This window comes from Colias philodice, chromosome 3 (assembly GCF_061535455.1).
Source record: "Colias philodice isolate Cphi_HAF_F1 chromosome 3, ilColPhil1 Martin Lab GWU primary, whole genome shotgun sequence".
Taxonomy (NCBI): Eukaryota; Metazoa; Arthropoda; class Insecta; order Lepidoptera; family Pieridae; genus Colias; species Colias philodice.
The window spans coordinates 2,797,444-2,821,981 of record NC_143088.1 but is presented as its reverse complement, the minus strand read 5'-3'; the positions used below and the strand labels follow the sequence as shown (position 1 = coordinate 2,821,981).

General features: G+C 33.1%; 1 protein-coding gene across 1 annotated transcript in view; it reads right to left on the bottom strand.

The window, feature by feature from the left end:
* Positions 1 to 1,354: 1,354 nt before the first annotated feature.
* The window catches only part of LOC149489439 (protein obstructor-E-like), a 36,432-nt gene continuing 13,248 nt past the window's right edge, over positions 1,355 to 24,538 (bottom strand). Inside the window, exons 2-6 of the mRNA XM_089713760.1 lie at positions 21,528 to 21,569; positions 9,884 to 10,123; positions 6,767 to 6,955; positions 4,982 to 5,211; positions 1,355 to 2,355 (exon numbers count right to left, since the gene is read on the bottom strand). Coding sequence (XP_089569886.1) covers positions 2,284 to 2,355; positions 4,982 to 5,211; positions 6,767 to 6,955; positions 9,884 to 10,123; positions 21,528 to 21,561 — 765 coding nt within the window. The 5' untranslated portion in view covers positions 21,562 to 21,569 and the 3' untranslated portion in view covers positions 1,355 to 2,283. The remainder of the gene's footprint in view (positions 2,356 to 4,981; positions 5,212 to 6,766; positions 6,956 to 9,883; positions 10,124 to 21,527; positions 21,570 to 24,538) is intronic.

The following is a 24,538-nucleotide window of genomic DNA, read 5'->3' as shown; positions in this document are numbered from 1 at the left end:
CGGGAGACCATTACGTTGCTACTTAGGCCTAAATGACCATTCAGCTGGTTGCTAAGGAAGTATTATAAAAAAAGAAGTTAACCCTTATTTGGCTGAAGTTTTGTGTTTCAAGTGATATTGGTTGTGTGTTGGCTTGAAAAAATTCACTTTCACCATTTTCAGGTGATATTTCCATAATATTATTTTGTAATAATTTATTGGAAGAACATGTAACATGTTTCTAAACAAAGATTAAAAAAAAACTGTCTGTAGCTAAATAATGACTGCTTAAATGTTTTAGAATGATGGTAATATGTAAATTCAAAAACATTACACTCCCTCTATCGTAGTTAGGTAAAAAATGAACATGATATAATACAAATTTTCTTACGTTATCTAAATACTGTTTAACTAGCTTTCCGCCCGCGAGCTTCGCCCTTGTTTTCATAGAAAATCCCGCATAGTTCCCGTTCCCATGGGATAAAACCTGTCCCATGTGTAAATCCACGTTACGCTCTATATGTGTGCTAAATTGCATTGTAATTGGTTGTGTAGTATTTGCATCAAAGAGTAACAAACATACATACATCCATCCTCACAAACTTTAGCATTTTTAATATTAGTAGTGTTTTTTACCGGTTAGATAGAGGACAACAAAAAGTTTTTATTAAATTACTCGTTAATGAAGAAACTTAATAACCCAGGGGCCATTCGGGTTTAATCATAGTCTTTGTAAGAAACAAAATTTAATAAAGAATAAACGAGATAGAACAGACCCGTCTTAATGCCCCATTAACGAAATTTAATTATGTTTTGTTTACAAGCAATTAATAATTATTGTACCTTCTAAATAGTATCCATAGTAACGAAAGTAAAAAATAATGGCAAAATAAATTTCATCGAAAGTGGTGTTTAAATTACCATATATATATAAGGTATTCAGTCGAAGAAAAGCAATTTTTTAAGGTAAATTTCCGTCTACTAATATATATGCAAGAATAGTAGTTCTGTCAGTCTATTAGACTTTCACACTTAAACTAGTAAATCGTTTTGATGATATTTAGTACAAAGAGAGACGTCTTGACCTTAGAATAAAACTTACTTCTATAATATGAACTACTTGTTTAAAAAAAAAGAAGAGCGTGGCAAGGTTCAAAGATACCAAAATTGTCGCCTTACTCTATTTCGTGACGGCATTACCATGCCGCGACCTTGAAATTTAACTCTCAATGCGCAAGTCGTTTAACTTCAATAAACTTGAGGGAGTGAAATAGGAGATATGTATACTTAACATTCACGCAAACGTAGCCGCAGGAGCAAAGCTAGTCAAGTTAATAATTAATAAGAAGCTAAGTCTAAAATGAAACAACCAATCATTAATTTATAAAGTACTTTTATTTAACTTAAAATTAACTTACTCTTAAACTAATGAATAATGTCTGTTAATTGAGTATTTCTTTGACAAATCATTAAGAAGATAATTTACATATACTCTAAATAGCCTAAACAGCATTTTCGTTTCAAGAACGAACGTTTGAATCGCGGCGGTTTTTTCATTAGTAGCATTGGAAATGTCTTTTTTCGTGTATGTAACGTATCAATAACTTAGATACATTTCATAAATATGTGTGTTTGTATTTATTTTAAAAGTGGTGAAAGAACCATGAGGTTCAACAACGTTTTGACCCGAAATATGTTATATGTATGTAAAAATGCAGTCTCTAAAATGAAACTGTTGGTCTTTGAACTTTTTGGAAATGAAACCGCCGCGGTTCAAACGCACGTTGATAAAACGCCTAAACAAATAAGGGTGGGGAAATTTATTAACATATGGAATATGAGAAGTTGGAAAGTAAACATGGGAGAAACGATAAAACTTTTCCCTTTAGCCTTTGGAGTATCATACTTCGTTATTAATCTCCAAGATGAAAGAAAGTTTGCTATAAAACTTTTAATAGGCATTGTTCATTGGAATGTTCCTACTGAAGATATTTCAGGGTTTACAATTGTTTATTTTAAGAGAAAATTGTAGAATGAGTGTTTAAAAATCTAGGCTCGATCAATTTCCAAGTAATCAGCAAAGTAAGATAATACCTGATCTGGTCTTATAATAAATATTAAATAGCCAATTATATCTTCATTTCTTTTACAAATAAAGATGTCTAAAAATAGAAGGGATACCAATAACCTCACATTCTCAATACATCTCAATCAACTCTATTGCTCGTCTATTTTATATCTATTGGAGATAGATTTAAAGTCTAAATTAGATTTGGCAATAAATACGATGCCTTTGGATAATCTTTAGTTTCTGGGTCTCGGGCGTTGGCCGTCTAGGTTGTATTCCTTGCTTGGCCGGTTGGACTTGTGCGGGTTCTGAAATATTCAAAAAATGTTATAAGAATATTTATTTTCAGGATATTTTAATAGAAACAAACACATAATTAAATTAAAAGAAGAGCGGGTGTGCCGAGCATACTTGTCGCAAGTGAAACTTCTTTGGCAAGATTTTAGATTGATATTTTTGGTTTTGTGGCATTCAAATGCTTTATAAATATAAATTTATAAAGAATAGAAAAAATTCGATCACGAGGCGGGACTCGAACCCGCATCCTTTCGCGCCATTCCGGGGCGGATGCCTGACCAATTCAATGCGGATGCCAGACCAAAAATATCAATTTCAACAAAAAAGGTCGTGTTCCATCGTTACAATATTGTATTCACTGAAAAGTGTTTCATATTGGTTGAGATGGTTGTTAATCATCTCAATAGATGGCGCGCGGTGTGTCCCTTAGAAACATAAAACTGAAAGAATAGAATAAATTCGATTGCTCTGGCGGGTCACGAGTGGCTGAATTGGTCAGGCATCCGCCCCGGAATGGCGCGAAAGGATGCGGGTTCGAGTCCCGCCTCGTGATCGAATTTTTTCTAGTCTTTATAAATTTATAAGATTTTAGATACCAAAATCGGCGCCTTACTCCATGACGTGACGGTATTGCAATGCCACGACCTTGAAATTTTAATCTCAATGCGCCTAAAGAACTTTCACTTCAAAATTAAAATAGACGGTTCAAGCCCAGTCTATAAAGTCATGGTTTAACTTGAATACAGAGGTTTAAACTTGGCTTTATCTATTGTCCTTTCCTTGTTATGGTTTACGTTAAAAATGTTTTGTAGTAAGAATTTAAACCATTAATTAAATACGTTTTAAACGGTTTTTAGTCAGTACGTACTTTGTATAAAGATGGTTATTAACTAACTTTATGAGTCAAGCTTTTCCTAAACCTCTATATTTTACGAAATTATCTATCTTTTCAAAATTTTGACCTATATAATATTATGTATATTAAAGTAGCTCTAGAAATTCTTAACAGAGTACTCTCAAGTATTATAAACTAGTCGACAAGTTTTGCAGTCTTTGGTTTCAAGAGTTTGTCCCGAGTCTTTAGGTTAGTCGTTGTTTGTAAGAATTTTAATATCTCTGAGGGGAAGTCCATAGATATTAAACTCCTTAGCTTCAACACACCGGGCATGAAGTATGTAATAAAGGAACTAAAGATTATTTAATTTATAAAAAAATGTATGAAACTAGACATTTGTAAAGTCGTCTTCAATTTAGTTATCAAAAGAAGACAGCTCAAGAAGAGAGAAAGTGTAATTTCTCATTTTTCATTCAAATTGTACAGTTTATACATATAATAAACATTAATAAAGATATCACCCACATTCATTGTGATAAGGGAACTATATAAAGGGACAATAAATCCTCTTCGGGTCCTTAACGAAATATATCTGGAATCGTAAAACATTAATACGTAATAGATTACGTGCCTTAAAAGGGCTTTATGGGATATTCAATTGGCTGGACGGATTTGGAACGCTACCTTAATTTGACGATGTGGGCGGGTTTTATTGGTATTCCTTAGATATTTTTGATATGTGATCTTGTTCTACTCCTATGACGATTTCTTTTTAATCGATTTGAACATTTTGTTTTGTAATTAATTTATCTCTGTCGTAAAAGTGTCTCTATTCATTTTTACACTGGCACTTTTTATTATCTTAATCTCTGATAGAGGTAATTTCTGATTCAAACGCGATAGGTTTCATATAGGTATACATTTCAAATGTCTTGTTAGATTATTCAGACCAATTCAGACTATGAAACTGGTGAGTAACTATCTACGTCATGGATTTCTGTTAGGTATAATTAAATCCAAATAAAAATACGATTCTGTATCTATCTATAATATAAAAATGAATCGCAAAATGTGTTGGTAAGCGCATAACTCGAGAACTGGTGGACCGATTTCGATAATTCTTTTTTTATTATATTCCTTGAAGTACGAGGATGGTTCTTATGTAGAGAAAACGTAAATATGTACCACGGGCGAAGCCGGGGCGGACCGCTAGTATATTAATAAAAAACGAATCAAAAAGTCACGCCTTTCGTAATTTGTTTTTGATTTATTCTTTGTTCGGAAAAATACGAGAAGAAAATTTAATTATCCCAATGATATTGCATTTCGTAGAATTGGATGTTGGAATTTAATCAAAGTGCAATCCACTTGCAGCTTTATTTTACCATGCATTATGAAATACTGGGTTAATACAATATGTTCACATGATTGTTTTACTCTTTTAACGTAATTTTCTAAATTTAATTAAAAGTAGGTATATATTTATGTGTTTTTGTAGATTTTAGTCGCATACTCCCAACTTCTGTATTACAATTCATTTTTATATTTTCCTTATATACTATACTAATTTCATTTAAAATATTTAAGAGCGGCCGCGGCGGTCGAATACCAGCAGGTTGGGGCAGCTATAAACTTGACAAGTCTATCTCTGAATATCAAACCTGCTCCTGCCGCTGTGCTTGGCTTTGTTCTTCTTCGTGGTGGGCACGTCACCAGCGAGCGGAGGTCGAAGATCAGCATTGCAGGACAGCTTTTAAACTAGCCAAGTCTTGCCAAGTCTAGTCAATCTCTAAATAACAAACCTGCTCTTGCCGTTGCGCTTGGCGCTGCTCTTCCTCCTCTGGTGGTGGTCCGGTGGTAGTGGGAATGTCACACTCTTCAGTGGGAGGCACCACGCACCGCAGCGAGCGGCGGTCGAAGACAAGCATAGCGGGGCAGCGCTGCAGCCGCGGGTAGCCGCCTTGGCACTGCCAGTAACGGTTGCAGGACTTGCCAAGTGGCACGTTGCCGTTGGGGTCCTCGTTGCAGAGGGCTGGAATGTTATAGGTTAAAGGTTAGTTCTTCATTGAACAAAACTTTAATATATAAAATAAAAATGTGGCTGATTAATTTATCAACGCTCAGCTCAAAGTACTGGAACGATCATGCCACTATGATGTAGGCATCAGTCAAGAAAGGATTTTAACAACTAATTATGTGAGAATTAAAAAATAGTAACAACTTTTGATAACTAATAATATGTAATTCAGTTGTGGGGAACTATTATTCTCTAGCTTAATATTCATTAAATGTAATTCCAAAAAATATATACCTAATGCTTTTCCCATTCATAAAATATATTCTTATGTCTAATGGGAAAAGACGATTAATCTTTTCTAACTGTACTAGGTAAACAACCTTTATTCTCATCAATCTTATATACAAACCTTTAAAACCTAAAAAATATTCTGACCTTTTAAAAGAAAAGTAATTAGCCTGAAAGCCTTTCTTTGAACCTTGACTACTTTTTAGAGAATTTACAATACATATGTGGTTATTCCATTTCCATAATGGATACTTTTTACCATGTAAAATGATTAAATTCCACAATTCCATGTAAAGGGCATTATTTTAATATTCATGTTGTTTAATATTCTATGCGGCGTGCGTGGAAAGAATTTAGGGAATGTCGAGACAATGGATATTTTTGTGTTTTATTTTGTTTATGTATTTTAAGTAGGTACCTAAGTTCATTTATAGTAGTGATATAATATGATAGGTAGTTTTATTTTTGTACAAGGTGACCCGTCAAACCTTTGCACAGCTTTTTTTTATTTTCTGTAAACATGACAAACTTGTGTCATCACTTTGTTTAACCTTATTTATATTGTTAATTTTTGTTAGTCGTGTTAATCCAGGTAAACAAATAAAGGAACTTGAATATTATGAAAATTGGTTCTTATTTGTGTTATAAACAGTATCTCTGAAACATGTAATGTTTTTAAATAATACCAACAACTTTTTGTTTAAGTATTCCCTATTTAATTTCTCATTTACAGCGTTAATTAGCTGCGACTGCTATTTCCAACTTTTGTGGTTTCTTTCAACTCATTATAACTTATTATATAAGTACAGTGTAACAAACTTTTAGGAGAGTTGCGGTAAATAACTCCAGAGAATTACAATTTCTGCTTAAAGAACTATGATCAAACTTTCCTCTAGGTTGTTTATCAAGTATTGCTTTGTAAACATCAAAAGTAATCTTCATTGAGATTCTCCTACCAATATTTTCATAGTCTTCATGTATTTGAGAAGACTCTATACTTTGCAAAAATATTCACACATTCAGTCTTTGTGAAAAATATAGATTCTAATTTTTAGCACTGCATCGTATTATAGTTTTGTTACCAGTAAATATTGCCATATTCAATATATAAATCTATTAATTTAATTACTGCATATTATATGTGTATTATTCACCTCGACCATTAGGATACACACTACACAGTTACGTGACAACCCTAACTCCTAGTCTTGCAACAAACCAATATCAACCTTACACACATCGCTTTACTGTCTATTTTCTTCAAACAGCTCCAAATACTTACGATGTTTCTGACAGCCGTCTACATTCTCAGGCCAGTCGCAGGAATGAGCGTTCTCGTTATACAGCAAACCGCCTATGCAGAGCTGTTCTGTTGCTGTACCGTTCCAGCAGGTCCAATATCTGGTGCATGAGGTCTCGTGGCCGAAGATGCCGTATAACCAGTCGCAGTGCTCAGTACCAAGAGGTGGGTCTGCAAGAGATTGGCTACTTAGTAATTGGAAGATTTGCAATTGAAAAATACATACACCACCAGTGTTACTAGTGATTTATCGCGGTGGTGACAACTAAAAATCGAAAGTCCTGCTACGTAAAAGAATCGAATGACCTTATTGCGTCTTACGAAATAAAAGATAAAACCGGCCAAGTGCGAGTCGGGCTCGCGCACAAAGGGTTCCGTAGCAGCAAATATAATAAATTACAGTTAAATCAACCTATCTCAAAAACTATAAGAGATACTTTGATCAAACCAAAAATCGTTGAAAGAGTTAATTAGCATGCATCACCTCTATTTTTTTTAGAATTTTATACCCCGTAGTTATAAAAATAGAGGGGGGGGGACATACTTTTTACGACTTTGAGAGCTGATATCTCAAAAACCGTTCACTTTAAGAAAAATGTTTTTTAGAAAACTTTATATCATTTTAAAAGACCTTTCCATTGATACCCCACACGGGTATGTACATCGAAAAAAAAAATTTCATCCCTCAGTTACATGTATGGGGGGCCCCACCCCCAATTCTTTTTTTTACTATTTAGTGTCATATTTTTGTAGCGGTTCATACAACACATATTCCCATCAAATTTCATCACTGTAGTACTTATAGTTTCCGAGTAAATCGGCTGTGACAGACGGACAGACGGACAGACGGACAGACGGACATGACGAAACTATAAGGGTGCACTCACACACATCAGTCACCGTCAAGTCACCGATGACTGATCGGTGACGGTTTGTGTACGTATCCACAAACACCAGTCACCGTCATGTTGTCCGTCAGTCACGTCGCCGGTTTGACTGAATCATTGAACACATACATCAGGTTAGTCAGTGATTAGACGTGTGTCACGCTAGAGAACATGTAGCAATTGACGGTAGCACGACGCTGACTGAACTGAGACGTGACGGCACCGGGTGAGTGGGGATAAAAGTATGATACATGTATGGTAAGATTATTTGACGTGCCTGACCGGTGACGTCACTGATAGATTTCGTGCCGGCGACTGTCGTGTGGGAACAGAGTCATACTAGAACTATTGATACATATTTTTTTTTAATCCTGTCCGGTGACGTGCCGTGACGGTGACTGATGTGTGTGAGTGCACCCTAAGGGTTCCGTTTTTGCCATTTTGGCTACGGAACCCTAAAAATGGAATGATATTATACTAGCTCAAAGGACCAAGGATTGTTATTCAATGGATGATCCTATCGATGTATCGAATTGGTGAAAAAAAATTATAAAGGCTTGTAAAAGTTTAAAAGGAATTGAGATTGAGGTTAAGGTGGCTTTTGTGTGAATAGGTGATGAATGAGGTTGTCTGGAAGAGATCGCTGTCTTAGCGATAAGACCGCCTGTTGTGCTCAACTTTGTCTATTTATTTTATATATTTACTTTTGTAATTTTTATTTATTGGTGCACAATAAAGTATTTTTGTTTGTTTGTTTGTTTGTTTGTTTGTGATGAATATGAATATGATGAAAAGCTGATAAATATCATCAGACACTGCATACTTAATAATATCAATCATAGCATTGCTTAATAATATCATGATGAAATATTCACTGCTTTAGATCGAAAAGTAAAGTTGAATTTTCCCTTTTGGCATATGGAGAAGATTAATAAATAATAAAAAGTTCAATTATTTGATTATATTTTGCAAGTTCCTACTGGGAATGGAACCCCTCAGTTCTATGCGTATTAATTACTTCAAGGAGACGAGATACTTGAGATCTTTGGATAATTGACAGCTACCCTATCCATCAATAACCTCCCAATTGAGATAACAATTCATTAACTAGATATCGGTATAGTCTGTGAATAAACCAAATAGTTTCTGGTAATTATTTGTTATAATCTAGGCGAGTTACTAGAGTCTGTATCACTCTCGATTATATGTCTCATACTTCTTTTGCATAACGACTTTTTGAGACTTCAGTTGCGCTAGAGGGTTACATAATAAATCCAAATAAATTTTTTTAATAGTGGTTTTCTTTAGATACTAAAATCCCTTAACTAACAACAATCTCTAAGGAATTTGGAGTCAATCTATCTATCTTCTATAATATAAAAATGAATCCCAAAATGTGTTGGTAAGCGCATAACTTGAGAACGGCTGAACTGATTTCGATAATTCTTTTTTTATTATATTCCTTGAAGTACGAGGATGGTTCTTATGTAGAGAAAACGTAAATATGTACTACGGGCGAAGCCGGGGCGGACCGCTAGTGTTAAACTAAACTAGGAAAGTATAGCAAAATTATATATGTCATAGACATAGGTATGTAAAATAATACTGCGGTCGATAACCACATTTCCGACAAATTTACGTGTGGATTCAATGAACCACAATTTCTAGGTAATGTTAAATATTATTGCTTAGGTATATTCTACGAATTGTAATACCTCTAAATTGAAAACGTGAATGTAAATTAAATGAATAAACAAACTCAATAAATTCACCAGGAAACAATAAATAGTACCTAATAATAATGACTATTTATTTTTTCCCTTTTAACGACCTCTACTGAAACGTCCGGGGTTATTGATGACTATGGGCTTAATTATTCTTATATCACTAAGTGGTCCGTTTGTATCACAAGTCGAAGTAAAATATATTTTATTCACACCCACATACTCTACATTTAGAAACTATTCAATTATTTTTTAACAAAAAACCGCCTTTAAAAACTAAACCAAACATTGGGACTATGCCAGTCACTCGCTTTCAAGTAAAAAATTATCAAAATTGGTTCACTTAGTCGAAAGTTCATTAGTAACAAAGCCAACATACTGGCGAATCGAGAACCTTTATTTTCGAAGTCGGTTAAAAGCATTACTCTGCATCAGTATTTTTACAGGTGACAACACTAAACAAAACTAGTATATTAAAGCATACTCACTTATCTGTACTTTAGGGTACTCGCAGTAATTCGACCTCCACGGGTAGTCGCAGCCTTCCGTCACTCCTCTGTGCTTGCCCGCGAAGACCAGACCGTTTGGACAATCATACTGCACCGCTTGACCGTTCTCACACTCCCAGTATTTGTCGCAGTACTTATCATCGGCAGTGACACGGGATTTCAGCTTGCAAGGATCCTCTACTTGGACGGACGCGACGATTGTGATGGTGGCTAATAATGCTGTAAAAAAAGATACAATTATAAGTAAGAAAAGTAGGAAGACCACTGAGATATATACGACCACTCTATATATTATAAATAAAATAAATAAATAACCCTGGATATTCCACACAACGTAATCCAGCCAGAAAGCTTCTGACATAGAAATTATAATCATTTTCTTATAAGCTTGCCTTTATTTCATTTTATTCGTATTAATTAAACACCCAATAAAAACAAAAAAATTGATACTATCTTAAAATATCTTCGAGTATATGCGTTTTTTTTCAGGTTTAAAATTAATAAAAATACGCTGTATATCATTAGATAATGTTACATTATTAAAGTAAATTATGTAAATGTTTTTAGAAGCATATTCTCAGAAACTCAAAATTATTTTTAACTTAAATTTTGAATGAATATGTAGCAAGCGTGCTAACGATGACCAAGCTACAGGATATTGTTGTTTCTTTGTTTAATTACTATTTGTATTAATATTTTCATAAATTAATAATATTATATTGTATGCATTAAGGTATTGGTACCTAATCGCGTGTGTTTAACAACTGAAAGGCCTTAGGTTTGATCCCAGTGGAGACAAAATACTGATAACTTACATGCCTACAAAAAATTAAATTTACCCTATTTAAGTGGTTAATATTTATGAAATGAAAAAAGGAAGGAAGTAATGCAACTATATTAGTTACAATACTTATAATATTTTATGTGAACTAACGCCTGATGTCGAAAAATAATCCAATCTTTCCAATTTATTATACGATTAAAATAGATAATACTAGATTTCCGCCCGCGGCTTCGCCCGCGTTTTCAAAGGAAAACCCGCATAGTTCCCGTTTCCGTGGGATTTCCGGGATAAAACCTATCCTATGTGTTAATCCAAGTTACCCTCTATATGTGTGCTAAATTTCATTGTAATTGGTTCAGTAGTTTTTACGTGAAAGAGTAACAAACATCCATACATCCATACATCCATACATCCTTACAAACTTTCGCCTTTATAATAGTATTAAGATTAAGATTCATGTTCATATCATTCAATAAAAACAACTTATTAGAACACTAATTAAAAATGTAATTGATGCCCAAAAGGAACGTGATGTAAATTGTAAACCTCGAAATAATGAAACAATTTGTGATACCCACCGATTTTAATTTCGATGTAATAATTCACTCGCCCTTGCCCTTTCTTAATTTTCATTAAATACAAAATAAGAGATATTATAATATATTATATCCCTTGAGTAATTCAGGTACCTATATTTCATCTGGATCTTAGATAATGTTTATTTATTTGTTTAACGATCCTTCAGAAATAATCAGGAATTCCTTTGAGTTTGAACATTCACGAGCGTTATTACTAATTATTGTTCCTTTCCTGTCTAGATTGAAACCTATATTAAAAATACTTCAAATACTCATAAAGACAGTCAAGACAGTCAGTATATTATAAGTACTTTATTCTATAACTAGATTTCCGCCCGCGGCTTCGCCCGCGTTTTCAAAGGAAAACCCGCATAGTTCGCGTTCCCGTGGGATTTCCGGGATAAAACCTATCCTATGTGTTATTCTGATGTATAAGCTATATTGTGGTAAAGTTTCATTCAAATCCATTCAGTAGTTTTTACGTGAAAGAGTAACAAACATCCATACAAACTTTCGCCTTTATAATATTAGTAGGATATTTATTATAAAGAGAAAATATTAGTTTCTTGTTTGTTTCTCATGATTCAACTCAAAAACAGCCTACTTTTTTTTAAATCCAACCTCTCGACTCTACTAGACGTAATTTTGGCCCACATTAATTGAACGGACAGATTTAATTCAACAAAACTTATATATTTTTGTTTTTTATATTTATTTTTTGTTCTATTAATGTTTTTCAATAATCGAGTGAAAGTCATTAGCATCTGGCTTGTAATTAAGGTTGGAGAGGATTAGCCTAACGACTAAAACAATAAAATGCTTGATGAGAGTTTTTGCTTCAAAATGTGTTACGAATTGAGTAATATTTTAAAATAACATTTTACTGAAAATCATATGAGGTCAATGAACCGCATGATTGTAATCTTTGTAACAATGGAGAAAGTAGTCCAATAGTTGATGAGTTTGGCCTTTGATCTCATGTTTTTAAAGACAATCGATTATTTGCAAAGTATTATGACAAGAGAGAATTGTGTGTGATAGATAGAGCATTGTGACTATAAGCTGTTGATGTTTTGTATTATTATTTTTAAGCTATTGCAAAGCTTCTATCGCGGGCCTTGAGCGCGGGGACCGAATCCAGAAATTCCGTAACGAAAAACGCTCCCCACTCCGACGAGCGCGGAGGTGTGGTTTGAAGGCATAACATGCAATAGCTTTACCGTTGCAGTCCCCGAGTGCTACACGTCTTTTTTTAATTAAAGTTGCCCTCAAATTAAAGTTTTAACCACGTTTAAACTACTATTAAAAGTGTCTGCATGAGAGAGCTTCAAACATCAATCCTGTATAGCGGAGCAGGAGACGAAGAAAAACAATGTCTCGGTCTGGCAGGACACAGAAGGCTGATCACCTACTCGTCCATATAGAAAGTCAATCAGTTAATCCAACAAATCGTATAAATAATGCATCTGCCCCATACACACACGGGACTTCACTTTATGTCTTTAAGATAAAAAGAGCGTGTGTGCCGAGCACACGTGTCAAAAGTGAAACTTTTTTGGCAAGATTCATAGATGCCAAAATCGTCGCCTTACTCCATGACGTGACGGTATTGACATGACGCGACCTTGAAATTTTACTCTCAACTGGTCTAAAGAGGTTTCACATCAAAAACAAATCTATTTGTTCTTCGAATATTCTCTCTATTTATAATTGCATAGTGTACCTAATTAGTGATAATGACTGCAACACACAATCTATTTTGGCCAACATTAACTGTCAAAGTTAAATTTGAACTTATGGAGCGGAAGATTTCAATGAAATCGTGATCATTCATGATTATGAAATATTAATTAATGTTTGTACAGACTATTAGCATAAAATTAATATTAATTTGATGACGTTCGAGATAAAATTCAATTAATTAATTTTGAAGATTCGGAAAATGTTTGCGATGGAATTGCTATGCTTGTATTATAATAAATGGGGTTTGATTGTTTTCTAAAACCAACAACGAAAAGCCTTCAAAATAAAACTTCAAAAATAATAACTTCGGGTAATATGAACTACCTCGGAATAGAAATCATATCATATTGGTTCATTTATTTTCGAGATACACATGAGAAGAAATATTAGATAAAGAAGAATAGTTAATGTGAAAAATATGCTTACTCATAAAAACGTACGTACAAGAAATAACTGCCAATTATTTCCACGTGTTCGTGTATTTCATTACAAAATGGCTGCTATGAAGCATGTCCCAAAAATTTAAAACTCGAATTATTTAGGGTCAATCACTTAACTGAGATTGGACCAGTTCATATTTTACACGCGGCTCAACAATTTTCACGTTAATTTTCCTAATAAATTTGGAATATTTTCTACTATGGCTCAATATGCTTCACATTTGCCGCCAATTTGCAGCTATAAAATGAGGCAGTGCAAGTAGGTATGCTCGTTTAATAAAAATTTGTGGCACGAGCTTGGCATTACACGTGTGTTTCATTGATCGATTTTTTATACTGACAAATAGGTGATCAATCTTCTGTTTTGGCATTGCCTTTTTATTGCTAAGTACCTTCCGTGAATAAACCCTCGATAACCCACGAAAGCCTCGGTTATTTGATCACACTCTACCAATTCTGTTTAAAAAAATATCAACCTTTTATCGAAGGTAGAGAGCATTTTATTGATGAAAGCTCTAACTTCAACTTTCTTAGACAGCTTATTAGTAAGTTCTATTAATATTAATATATAGAGCTTACAAATAACAAAACATACACAAACAATTTAATTTTATAAACAAATTACCACATTTAATTCACTCATCTTTACAACCAATAACATAACACATAATTTAAAATTATCCACGCAGTATGATTACTATAAAATGAATGTATGAAGCAGGTGAAAGCTCTTCCGACTTACATAACTATATGACATTGGTGATCGGGAATTACATACATAATTGCATCCGTAGTTTTGAGGAAAAGTTATCAATATCCTATATCTATCCTATATATCCTAATACCGATAACCGGTCAGTCATATCACTACATAGTATAAAACAAAGTCGCATTCTCTGTCCCTATGTCCCTATGTATGTTTAAATCTTGAAAATTACGCAACGGATTTTGATGCGGTGCGATGTTTTAATAGATAGAGTGGTTCTCGAGGAAGGTTTTTTATATTTATATGTTTAGTATATAATTTATAAGGTTTTAGGCAAAGCGGGCAAAGTCGCGGGCGGAAAGCTAGTAATATTAGGTATAACATGCATTGTTTGGCCAATCGTTTATTTACACGACACATGAGAAATATTATTTTTATATGTTTAATGTACGTAAAACTGTAGAAACTATAACTAAATATTGCAATTAGTTACCCAATATTATTAATAAACTGAACGATTATAAAAACAGAATATAGTCTACTTTCATTAGGTACTACATTACGTAAAACAACCAGGTCACATTGAACATCCAATAACACAAAAAGCTAGCTAAAATACCCCGGAATGCACCATATTCGTGAAAGGTCAATTCTATTAATTTTATGCCTAATAAATTGGCTAAGCGGTCGCACTCAACTTAATCATTGTATGCGCACTTTACTTAAGGATTCACTTAAGTTATTAGGTTTATGATCGAGCTGAGCAACGATTTTGTACTCCCAGAGGTATTTGCGTAATGTTAAAGCTATTATATATCTACGAACGTACATATATACGAACATAAAAAGAAAATTGAAGTGTCTGGCTCTTTAACACTGCGCTTTTTAGCACTGTTTTAAGTTTTTACAAATATGTATGTAATTAGGTAATTAGGTTGTTTGTTAATCATTTTATTAGTAATTTGCCAGAATACTGGTCACTACAAATTATATATTTATTCTTTATCAACGTGAACCGTTGTATTTATGAAATAATAATAACTAACTACTCACATTGAGACAAGACAAACACAAACAATTTTTCTATATGTGTTGAAACCCAAAACCAAGTAGGTAATACAATACAATTTCATTTATTATATTTTGAGCAATATCAAAAAAACAGTGCGTAAAAAATAACCAGATACTAAATTCGTTATAACTATTATTATTGAAATAAGATCCTCATAAAATTATCTAATTCAAACAGGTACATTACTCAAGACTTCAAAAGTTATATAATTTATTTAGAAGTCGTGTCTTCTTTGTTTTTACTCAACGATTACACAAACGCCGGCATTTGCAAAACAAGTTTATGGTCAAGAAAGTGTTCCATTTTCAAAAGGTCATGTGTTTTGGCGCGAACAGATAATATTGATGGCACAGATAAATAATAACCGTCATTTTGGCACCCTTGTTTTTGTATAGGTATGCTTTGTGTAGTATGATAGAGATCTTTGTGTTTGTAAACGAAATAAGATCTGAAATTACTTTGGCTATTTTGAAAATATAAAGCTGTATTAATACTAAGTGACGTACCTACTTCTTTTTTGTTTGATTTGATCATGTGTCAAGATTAGATGAGAAGCAATCTAATATTAAAATATAATTGAAATAATAAAAGCTAATCTGTTTTCCCCTCCATTAATTTTTCCACTTTACATAGTATAAAACCAAGTCGCTTTTTCTGTCCTTATGCATGCTAGAGTGATTCAAGAGGAAGGTTTTAGTAAGAAAGATTGTTAAGCAGGCGAAGCCGCGGGCGGATAGCTAGTATTACATAACTGAAATTATTTGAAGAATTACATATTACATCACAATTAAATGGTTATTTTTCTTTTCAATTTTCCAGTTACGTGTGCCACATTTCTATGTTGAGTAACGAATTACATAGTCATTACCATGAGAGGAAGCCAGTTCAAGCCTTATAAATATGTTAAGTTTAAATATCCTATAGTTGGGTCCAAGTTATGAGATGTTTTTCCATTAGATAAATGGCATTTTAAACATTTTAGTATAAGTACTAATAACATATCTAAATACATAAATAATTTAACGTGGTATGATTTCTATTTAAATACGTTAAGTTTTATGTGTTATGTATTCAGTATTTACACATGATTATCTCTATCACTTGTCAAACAACGAAAGTCGCTACAAAAAATAGAAAAAATACGTTTGAGCTAACATAAAAATCTTGATTTAAATTAGTTGATAGTTTTAGATCATCAAATCTCATTCTCAGAATTGAAGCTAATTTAACGACAGCATCGATGAATCTGTCAAAGAGTTATACAAACACAATCACCCTTTTACCTCAGCTACTGCAGACGAAACAGCAAATTTTTCAGTATATTTTGTTTTTCCAGACTATTCTATCTATCGCTCTGAATCTTTCATCATTCTATCACCTGTAAACCTATCTAGCGCTTATTTTTATGCGAAATATTTGTAAGCAACACCTTTAAAGTAGGAAAATGTTAAAAACGCTTTTTCTCATCACTTATACTGCTATAAATTGCGCAATCTCTCTAATGTAGTTGGAACGGGATGTGATCGGACATATTCGAATCGCTTGAAGTCTAATCGATTTTCGACTCGAGTGATGACTCTTTCATACGAACTGTATAATCAGTTTCTAAATCAACGAATTTTGTGGAACATCCATTTTAATTACGCATCATTACTCCCACATGATTATACAAGCTATTTTCCTCATTTCACACACCACCTGTGTTGGTAGTTTAAACTTATAATATTACTAGCGGTCCGCCCCGGCTTCGCCCGTGGTACATATTTCGCAATAAAAGGTAGCCTATGTTCTTTCTGGGTCTAAAGATTGTCTGTGCCAAATTTCATCAAAATCGGTTTAGAGGTTTAGGCGTGAAAACAATACATAGGTACATACATAATTACATAATTACAAACTTTTCCTCTTTATAATATTATTTATATTTATAATATTATAAAGAGTTTCTAACTTGTGCGTGGAGTCTTCGGAGGTGATCCGTCATGAAAATTATTTCACTAACAGAAAGCTACAGTGGAGATATTTTAAAATAAAACGTTCACGAACATCTAATTTTGAATTATACATGACATTAAATATGAAGATTGTAATTAAAAAGCTCCATTCATTGTGTCATAAAACCCACCGTTTCTCGAGCCATATATACTATATTTATTTATCAAGGAAAGCATAACACACACACACACACAGACATAACATAAAGAACCGTATAGAAATATAAGCCACTGAAATCATAAAAATAATAGACAATTTTATGAAAATTTTCGATGAAAATCAATAATAAACAAATCACAAAACATAGCTCAAAACCACACGCTGTATTGAAAAGTTATTTATAGAACATATTGACCCCTAGGTTGCCTAAAATAAATTAATCGAACATATTATTCTGACAGTTAATTAGGTAGAAATGTGTCGAATACAAATATTGTCAATTTCAGCATATAAAGCGCGTCACACACGGTGAAGATACTATAATATTTTCATCATCATATCATCCTGTTACAAATGACGCGAAATTTTGTGGGTCATTTGTAACAGGATGGCGGTTCTACAGGAGTCTTAGTACGCAATGACAAAAAGAAAAATGATGGTCCGAACGCTGATACCGGATGCGTTAAGATACTGTAATATAAAATATAACAGTATCTTAAGATAAAATATTATAATAGTATCTTCACCTTGTGTGACGCGCTTAATTGTATCTATAAATAGAGTAATGTGTTCCAAAGTAAGATATAATCGTCAGTCTAAATATAGTCTGCAGTGTAATCTAGCCTAGAGCTATAATAATACTAGCTTTCCGCCCGCGGCTTCGCCCGCGTTTTCAAAGAAAAACCCGCATAGTTCCCGTTTCCGTGGGATTTCCGGAATAAAACCTATCCTATGTATTAATCCAAGTTACCCTCTATATGTGTGCTAAATTTCATTGTAATCGGTTCAGTAGTATTTGCGTGAAAGAGTAACAAACACACACACACATCCTCACAAACTTTCGCATTTATAATATTAAGTAGGATACACTGAGAACTACACTAAATAAATAAAAGACTAATCTCAAATTGCTGATTAAAGATTAGATTGAAGTAATGAAGTAACTCTAGTAACGGTAAAAAGAGTAAAGACTTTTTACTGTACTTGTTTTTTGTATGTACCTACTTTAAGCTTCGAAAATATGACCAAACTAGCTGTGCCCTGCGGTTTTACCCGCAGTGCTCCACTCGTGTTGGTCTTAGTGTGATGATATATAGCCTATAGCCTTCCTCGATAAATGGGCTATCCAACACCGAAATAATTTTTCAAATCGGACCAGTAGTTCCCGAGATTAACGCGTTCAAACAAACAAACAAACAAACTCTTCAGCTTTATAATATTAAAGATAAAAAACTACATTATTCAGCGGGATTTATAAGAATACGATTAAGCTCTCCTTGTCAAATATAATCTAAAAAATTACAACGTGAATTTATCAACACTAGAAGCTTTTACGTTTAATGTAGAAACTCATGTTTTAAATGGATATAAAGCGTCCTTCTCTTTTATGATCTAGACTATCTAATGATGAGACATTCATACACAACTATTATGCTATTAAAACTATTAAAACTATAGCTTTATATAACGATTACAATATGCTCTTTGCGAACTTTTTGTATAGGTAATTGTAAAGTAGGTACTCACATGAAACAAATGAGTCGCCTTTCAAAAAATTTATGGCAGTAAAAATTCAACTAAACAAATATCCGAAAGAGCTATAAGATTTGGTATATGAGCTTTTACTCCTTATGGCATTTCATATACCTGTGTGCAATTTTTTTATAATGTCTGAACCAATTTGAATGAAACTTCAAATGACGCACCTAATATAATACGTTAAAAGCTATAAGATATACGAATATTCATTTTAAACACCCCTATTCCGTTTATTAAGAAGTAAAAAAACCGATACACATAAATTTTAATTCACACAGCGGACAGAAGTTTAGTTGCACCACCTATAATAAATCTGCCTTGCGAAATCCAACTTTAAACAGAAACCTATTGTAATACAACAATGTATGTAGGTGCTGTATGTTCACATGACCTTGTGAGTGTATATTGTTCAGAGTAATCTACGAATCGGTTTATTTAATGATAATTGTCTTGGATTGATGCTTTATATATTTGTACTAGTGGTCCGCCCCGGCTTCGCCCGTGGTACATATTTCGCAATAAAAAGTAGCCTATGTCCTTTCTCGGGTATCAAAATATCTCCATACCAAATTTCATGCAAATTGGTTCAGTAGTTTAGGCGTGATTGAGTAACAGACAGACAGACAGAGTGACTTTCGCATTGATAATATTAGTATGGATAAGTTTGGTTTGAATGGTTATGATTGGATAGCTTGTGAATTGTTGAAGTGCTTTAAAATTTTTGTAAAAGAATAGGGAAATGGATGAAAATTGTGCATTATATTATTTATATGTGCATTGAATATAAGATTAAGTGTTTCTTTAACTTTGTTAGATTCTTTTTACGAGAAGTTCACTAGTAAGTTTACGTGTTTATCATGATTTCTCTTTTTTAAATTCATTCATTGTATTGGTAATGACTGAGGAAAAATATTTCAATGTTTGCCTATGAATGTGACTACTATTTTACATTACAGATAATAATAACTTATTTTTATCCCTTTATAAAACGATATCTGAAAATCAATTCAAGTGCCTAATAGCTTTGAAATTAATCCTTAAATAAATTCATTTTATTTAACATAAAATTGTTAAATAGAACCTTAATAGAACAGATAAATAATATTTAATTTCAGAATGAATTAAATAGTAATATTGTGTCATACTAAGGTGTCATATTACATTTTTTTCAACATTTACGACGTGTCTATCAAAGTTTTCCATCATAAACGCTAAATTTAGCAACATTTAACTGTAAAAGCACTTTAGCAAATAGTCCCAGATTTTATACAGCTCGGCCATAAACTAACTCTTCCTACATTACCCTGATTGGATACAAAAATGAATTGAAAAATAAAAGTGTTATGGGTTTATGATCCAGTCATAAACTATAATTGCATTTGACGATAGTAGTGACGTCAGTAAAATTGGGTCGAAGGGGTTTAAATCTAAATGTATTGTAGTTTTTATGGTAACAGTAATAACAATCTATATACATAATATGTATACAAATGAAACCCATTTTCCTTGGTCACGAAATCACGCGTGAACGGGTGGACCGATTTCGATAAATTTTTTATTATATTCCTTGAAGTACGAGGATGGTTCTTATGAAGAGAAAACGTAAATATATACGGGCGAAGCCGGGGCGGACCGCTAGTAGTTAATAGTTATGGTAAATGGTAAATAAGCTTGGACATTTTAATTACACTTTATTGGTATATGCGATTGAATAAAAATTTTATCGATACAAATGAAATTAAAGACAGTTCTGTAAACAAAGTCCAATAAAAACTGCAATCATCCGGAAAAATTGTTATAGCTATTAAAAAAATATTTAATAGAAGTAAGTGAACGTACATTCCAGAATGTTCCGTGAAAACTAATATTTCCGAGTGCTCTGAAAATTTATTTGCTCAAACGAAACGTTGAAATATTTTACGTTTAATTTTTAAAGTGAAACTTTTATTACATCGTCTCAAACTTTTTGGTCTGTGTAGCGCATGTCGCGTGTATCGCGGCTGCCGAGTAGGTATACCTTACTCGGCAGCCGTCCGACACGCGACATGCGCTACACAAAGCAGTGTTCGGAACCGTTCGAACAGTTTCACTTTTACCGTGGTTTCATAAAACAACACAACATTTTTTTTTTATGAATTCTTTTGGCATTGTTCTAGAATTTCTCGTACCACGGTTTAAAATCAACGGTATTTGATAAAACAATCAAATCAATATTCATATCAACACTAATAAATGGAAAAATTCACTATTGCAGACAGATATCCTAAAGAATATTCCACATTCCACATTTATAATGAATCTAAAAGTCCGTCTGACTCTTCTTCACGCCTAAAGTACTGAACAAATTTTGATGAAATTTTGCACAGAGGTGGTTAGAGACCTGAGAAAAGCCATAGGATAGGTTTATCCCGGAAAACCACGCGAGCGGAAACTATGAAGGTTTTCGTTTGACTATGCGAGCGGAAAGCTAGTAGGCTATATTTTTTATCCTTACAATTTCGAGTGAAACAGATAGTATATTATTTCTAGCTATCGTCACTATATGCATTCTTACCAAGGGTTATTTCATTTCGTATAAGAAAAACATACAAATTTAAAATTTCAACTTACCAAAAACATTCACCCAATGCCGCCCTGTCGCCATTTTGAATTCTGAAACAAAATAATTTGTATTCAAAAAACGTAAATTACGTTATATTATGTTACAATAAAATGACATAAATATATATAATTAAACTAGCGGTCCGCCCCGGCTTCGCCCGTGGTACATATTTCCGTTTTCTCTACATAAAAACCATCCTCGTACTTCAAGGAATATAATAAAAAAAGAATTATCGAAATCGGTTCAGCCGTTCTCGAGTTATGCGCTTACCAACACATTTTGCGATTCATTTTTATATATAAGATTAAATTGTTTTCATGGATGTTAAGAGTTGTCATTAATTTAATTAATGCCTTATTTAACAGCAACAAGGTTTCAGTTTAATGTGTTATTTATAATTACAATGTTATATTACTTTGAGCTTTATTGAATTTTTTTAATTTATATGAGCTTTTAAAATCTAATGTCATAAAGATGAAGTTTGTTTGTTTCCTTGAACGTGTGGAGGAACCACGGGTCCGATTTGAAAAATTATTTCCCTGTTATGTAATATCATCTCGCTAAGACAAAGAGCGGTGCAATGCGGGTCAAAGCGGGGCACAGCTAGTAAGTGAAACTTGGTTAAGTGGGACCTGGATAAGTGAGAAACCTCCATAACTGGAACTCATGCTGAGGTCCCAACACTTTGGCACTGAATTACCTAGTCTATTAGTGGGACGAGGTTAACCTCCATATCTGGGATTTGTTCTTTCGATTTATCATCATAGTTAACTCTATAACTGAGACAGCGAGTAAATTTTATATGCATAAACCTCTGTAACTGAGATAACATTGTTTTTTTTACTCATTCTTATATACATAACACGTTATTTTATTTAATGATCGCACCTGTATAACTGAAATAACCTGTATTCTCACCTCTATTAATGGAACCCTCTGTAAATGAGACAGATATTTATTTATACCTGTATATCTGAGACACTGGGTAAGTGGAATACCTCTATAAGTGAAACGACATTGCAGATCCCTTGATGTCTCACTTAACCAGGTTTCACTATCATAAAAAGGAATACATAAGAGTTCAATGTATTAATTCGTTTTTCATATACATAATGTGGATGGAATTATTGTAAAGATAATATTTTTTTATTTTCTTATAAACAGAAAATAAAGGCAAGTATGAGAATAGACTGTCAAACGATTACGAGAAGTTTTATATTAAAGCTTTAAGCTCAATGCTTATAATTTATTGTAATAGTAAATCTTATATATCTTATATATAAAAATGAATCGCAAAATGTGTTGGTAAGCGCATAACTCGAGAACGGCTGAACCGATTTCGATAATTCTTTTTTTATTATATTCCTTGAAGTACGAGGATGGTTCTTATGTAGAGCAAACGTAAACATGTACCACGGGCGAAGCCGGGGCGGACCGCTAGTTATATTTATAAATATATCATTGTATTTTCAGACTGTATCATGTTTTAATAAAAATAGCCGGCAAATATTTCTCTCATTGATTTATGCTTAGACGTAAACAAGCTAAGGATCAGTTTACATTCGCCCGGAAGTTTAACTAGGGCTCAACTTAATTATATTTGGGTTTTGTTAGTTCAACAACAACCCAAAAACCCTGTTTACAACGGTAATTATAAATTTACATAACAAATTTCTTAGGTATTGAACTATGTTGTTTTTAATTTACCTACTTTGAAGTGAAATTAACCCTTAATAAGCCATGGGGACTATTATTTCCCACCTCGGAGTTGCTCACAAATTAATTATTATTTTTGTATTTTTAATGCTTCAACTATTTTCATACCAAATTTCATTAAAATCTGAGCTTTGCTTTTTCCGTAAAAAGCATACACAGACAGATAGACTTTCGGATCTCTACAAATATTTAAATACTAGTATAAAAAATTGAAGAGTTTGTTTGTTTGTACGCGTTAATCTCAGGAACTTCTAGTCTGATTTGAACAATTATTCCAGTGTTAGACAGCCAATTTAACAAACGTTAGAAGCTATATTATTATATCATCATGCTAAGACCAATAAGAGCAGAGACACCCGGGTAAAACCGCAGGAAACAGGTAGTATATAAAATTAGAATATTCTCGAACAAATAGGATTATAAGAGCATTAGCATTGTATCGTCAAGAGGTGAACAACCTTTGTCCGCCAAGAATTTAGGATCAACAAAGGCCCAATATAAACGGAGAAAATCAATCCCGCTAGTCCATACTAATATTTTAAATGCGAAAGTAGCTCTGTCTGTCTGTCTGTTAGTTGTTACTCAATCACGCCTTAACTACTGAACCAATTTGCATGAAATTTGATATAGAGATATTTTGATACCCGAGAAAGGACATAGGCTACTTTTTATCCCGGGAAATAGGATAGGTTTTATCCCGGAAATCCCACGGGAACGGGAACTATGCGGGTTTTTCTTTGACTACGCGGGTGAAGCTGCGGGTGTAAAGCTAGTTATATTTATTGTAAATATTTACGTTAACCTTAGTTATAGGGCGTAATTAACATGTTTTGTGTTACAAAGTTAATATTTGTTACACACTTGAAAGTCTAGACTTTATTTACGTTCCATCGACGGAATAATTAGTGAAGTTCAGTTATTTATTTGTATCGATGAAACCGTTAAATAGATGTGTGAGGTTAGATAGAGAATGAAAAGATTATTTTGATATTTGAAATAATGCTTTCAAGATTTTAAGTATTAAACAGCTGATAAATAGGTGGAAATTCTCTTTGTAGAACAATATTTACCAGGAAACCAAGTTTATAATTTATTACAAAACAAAAATGGTCGATTCGTATTTTCATAAAAAATTATGAAGAAAGTCCAAATTTTTCGATGTATTTCATAAATTATTCCACTAGTAAGCTTTATTCCTGAGTAAAATATACTTATTTTAATGATTATTCTATCCCGAATCTAAAGTCGCAAGCCAGAGCCTAGCGGCATGGGCACCATAAAATAACTAAGTTATTTTACTTAC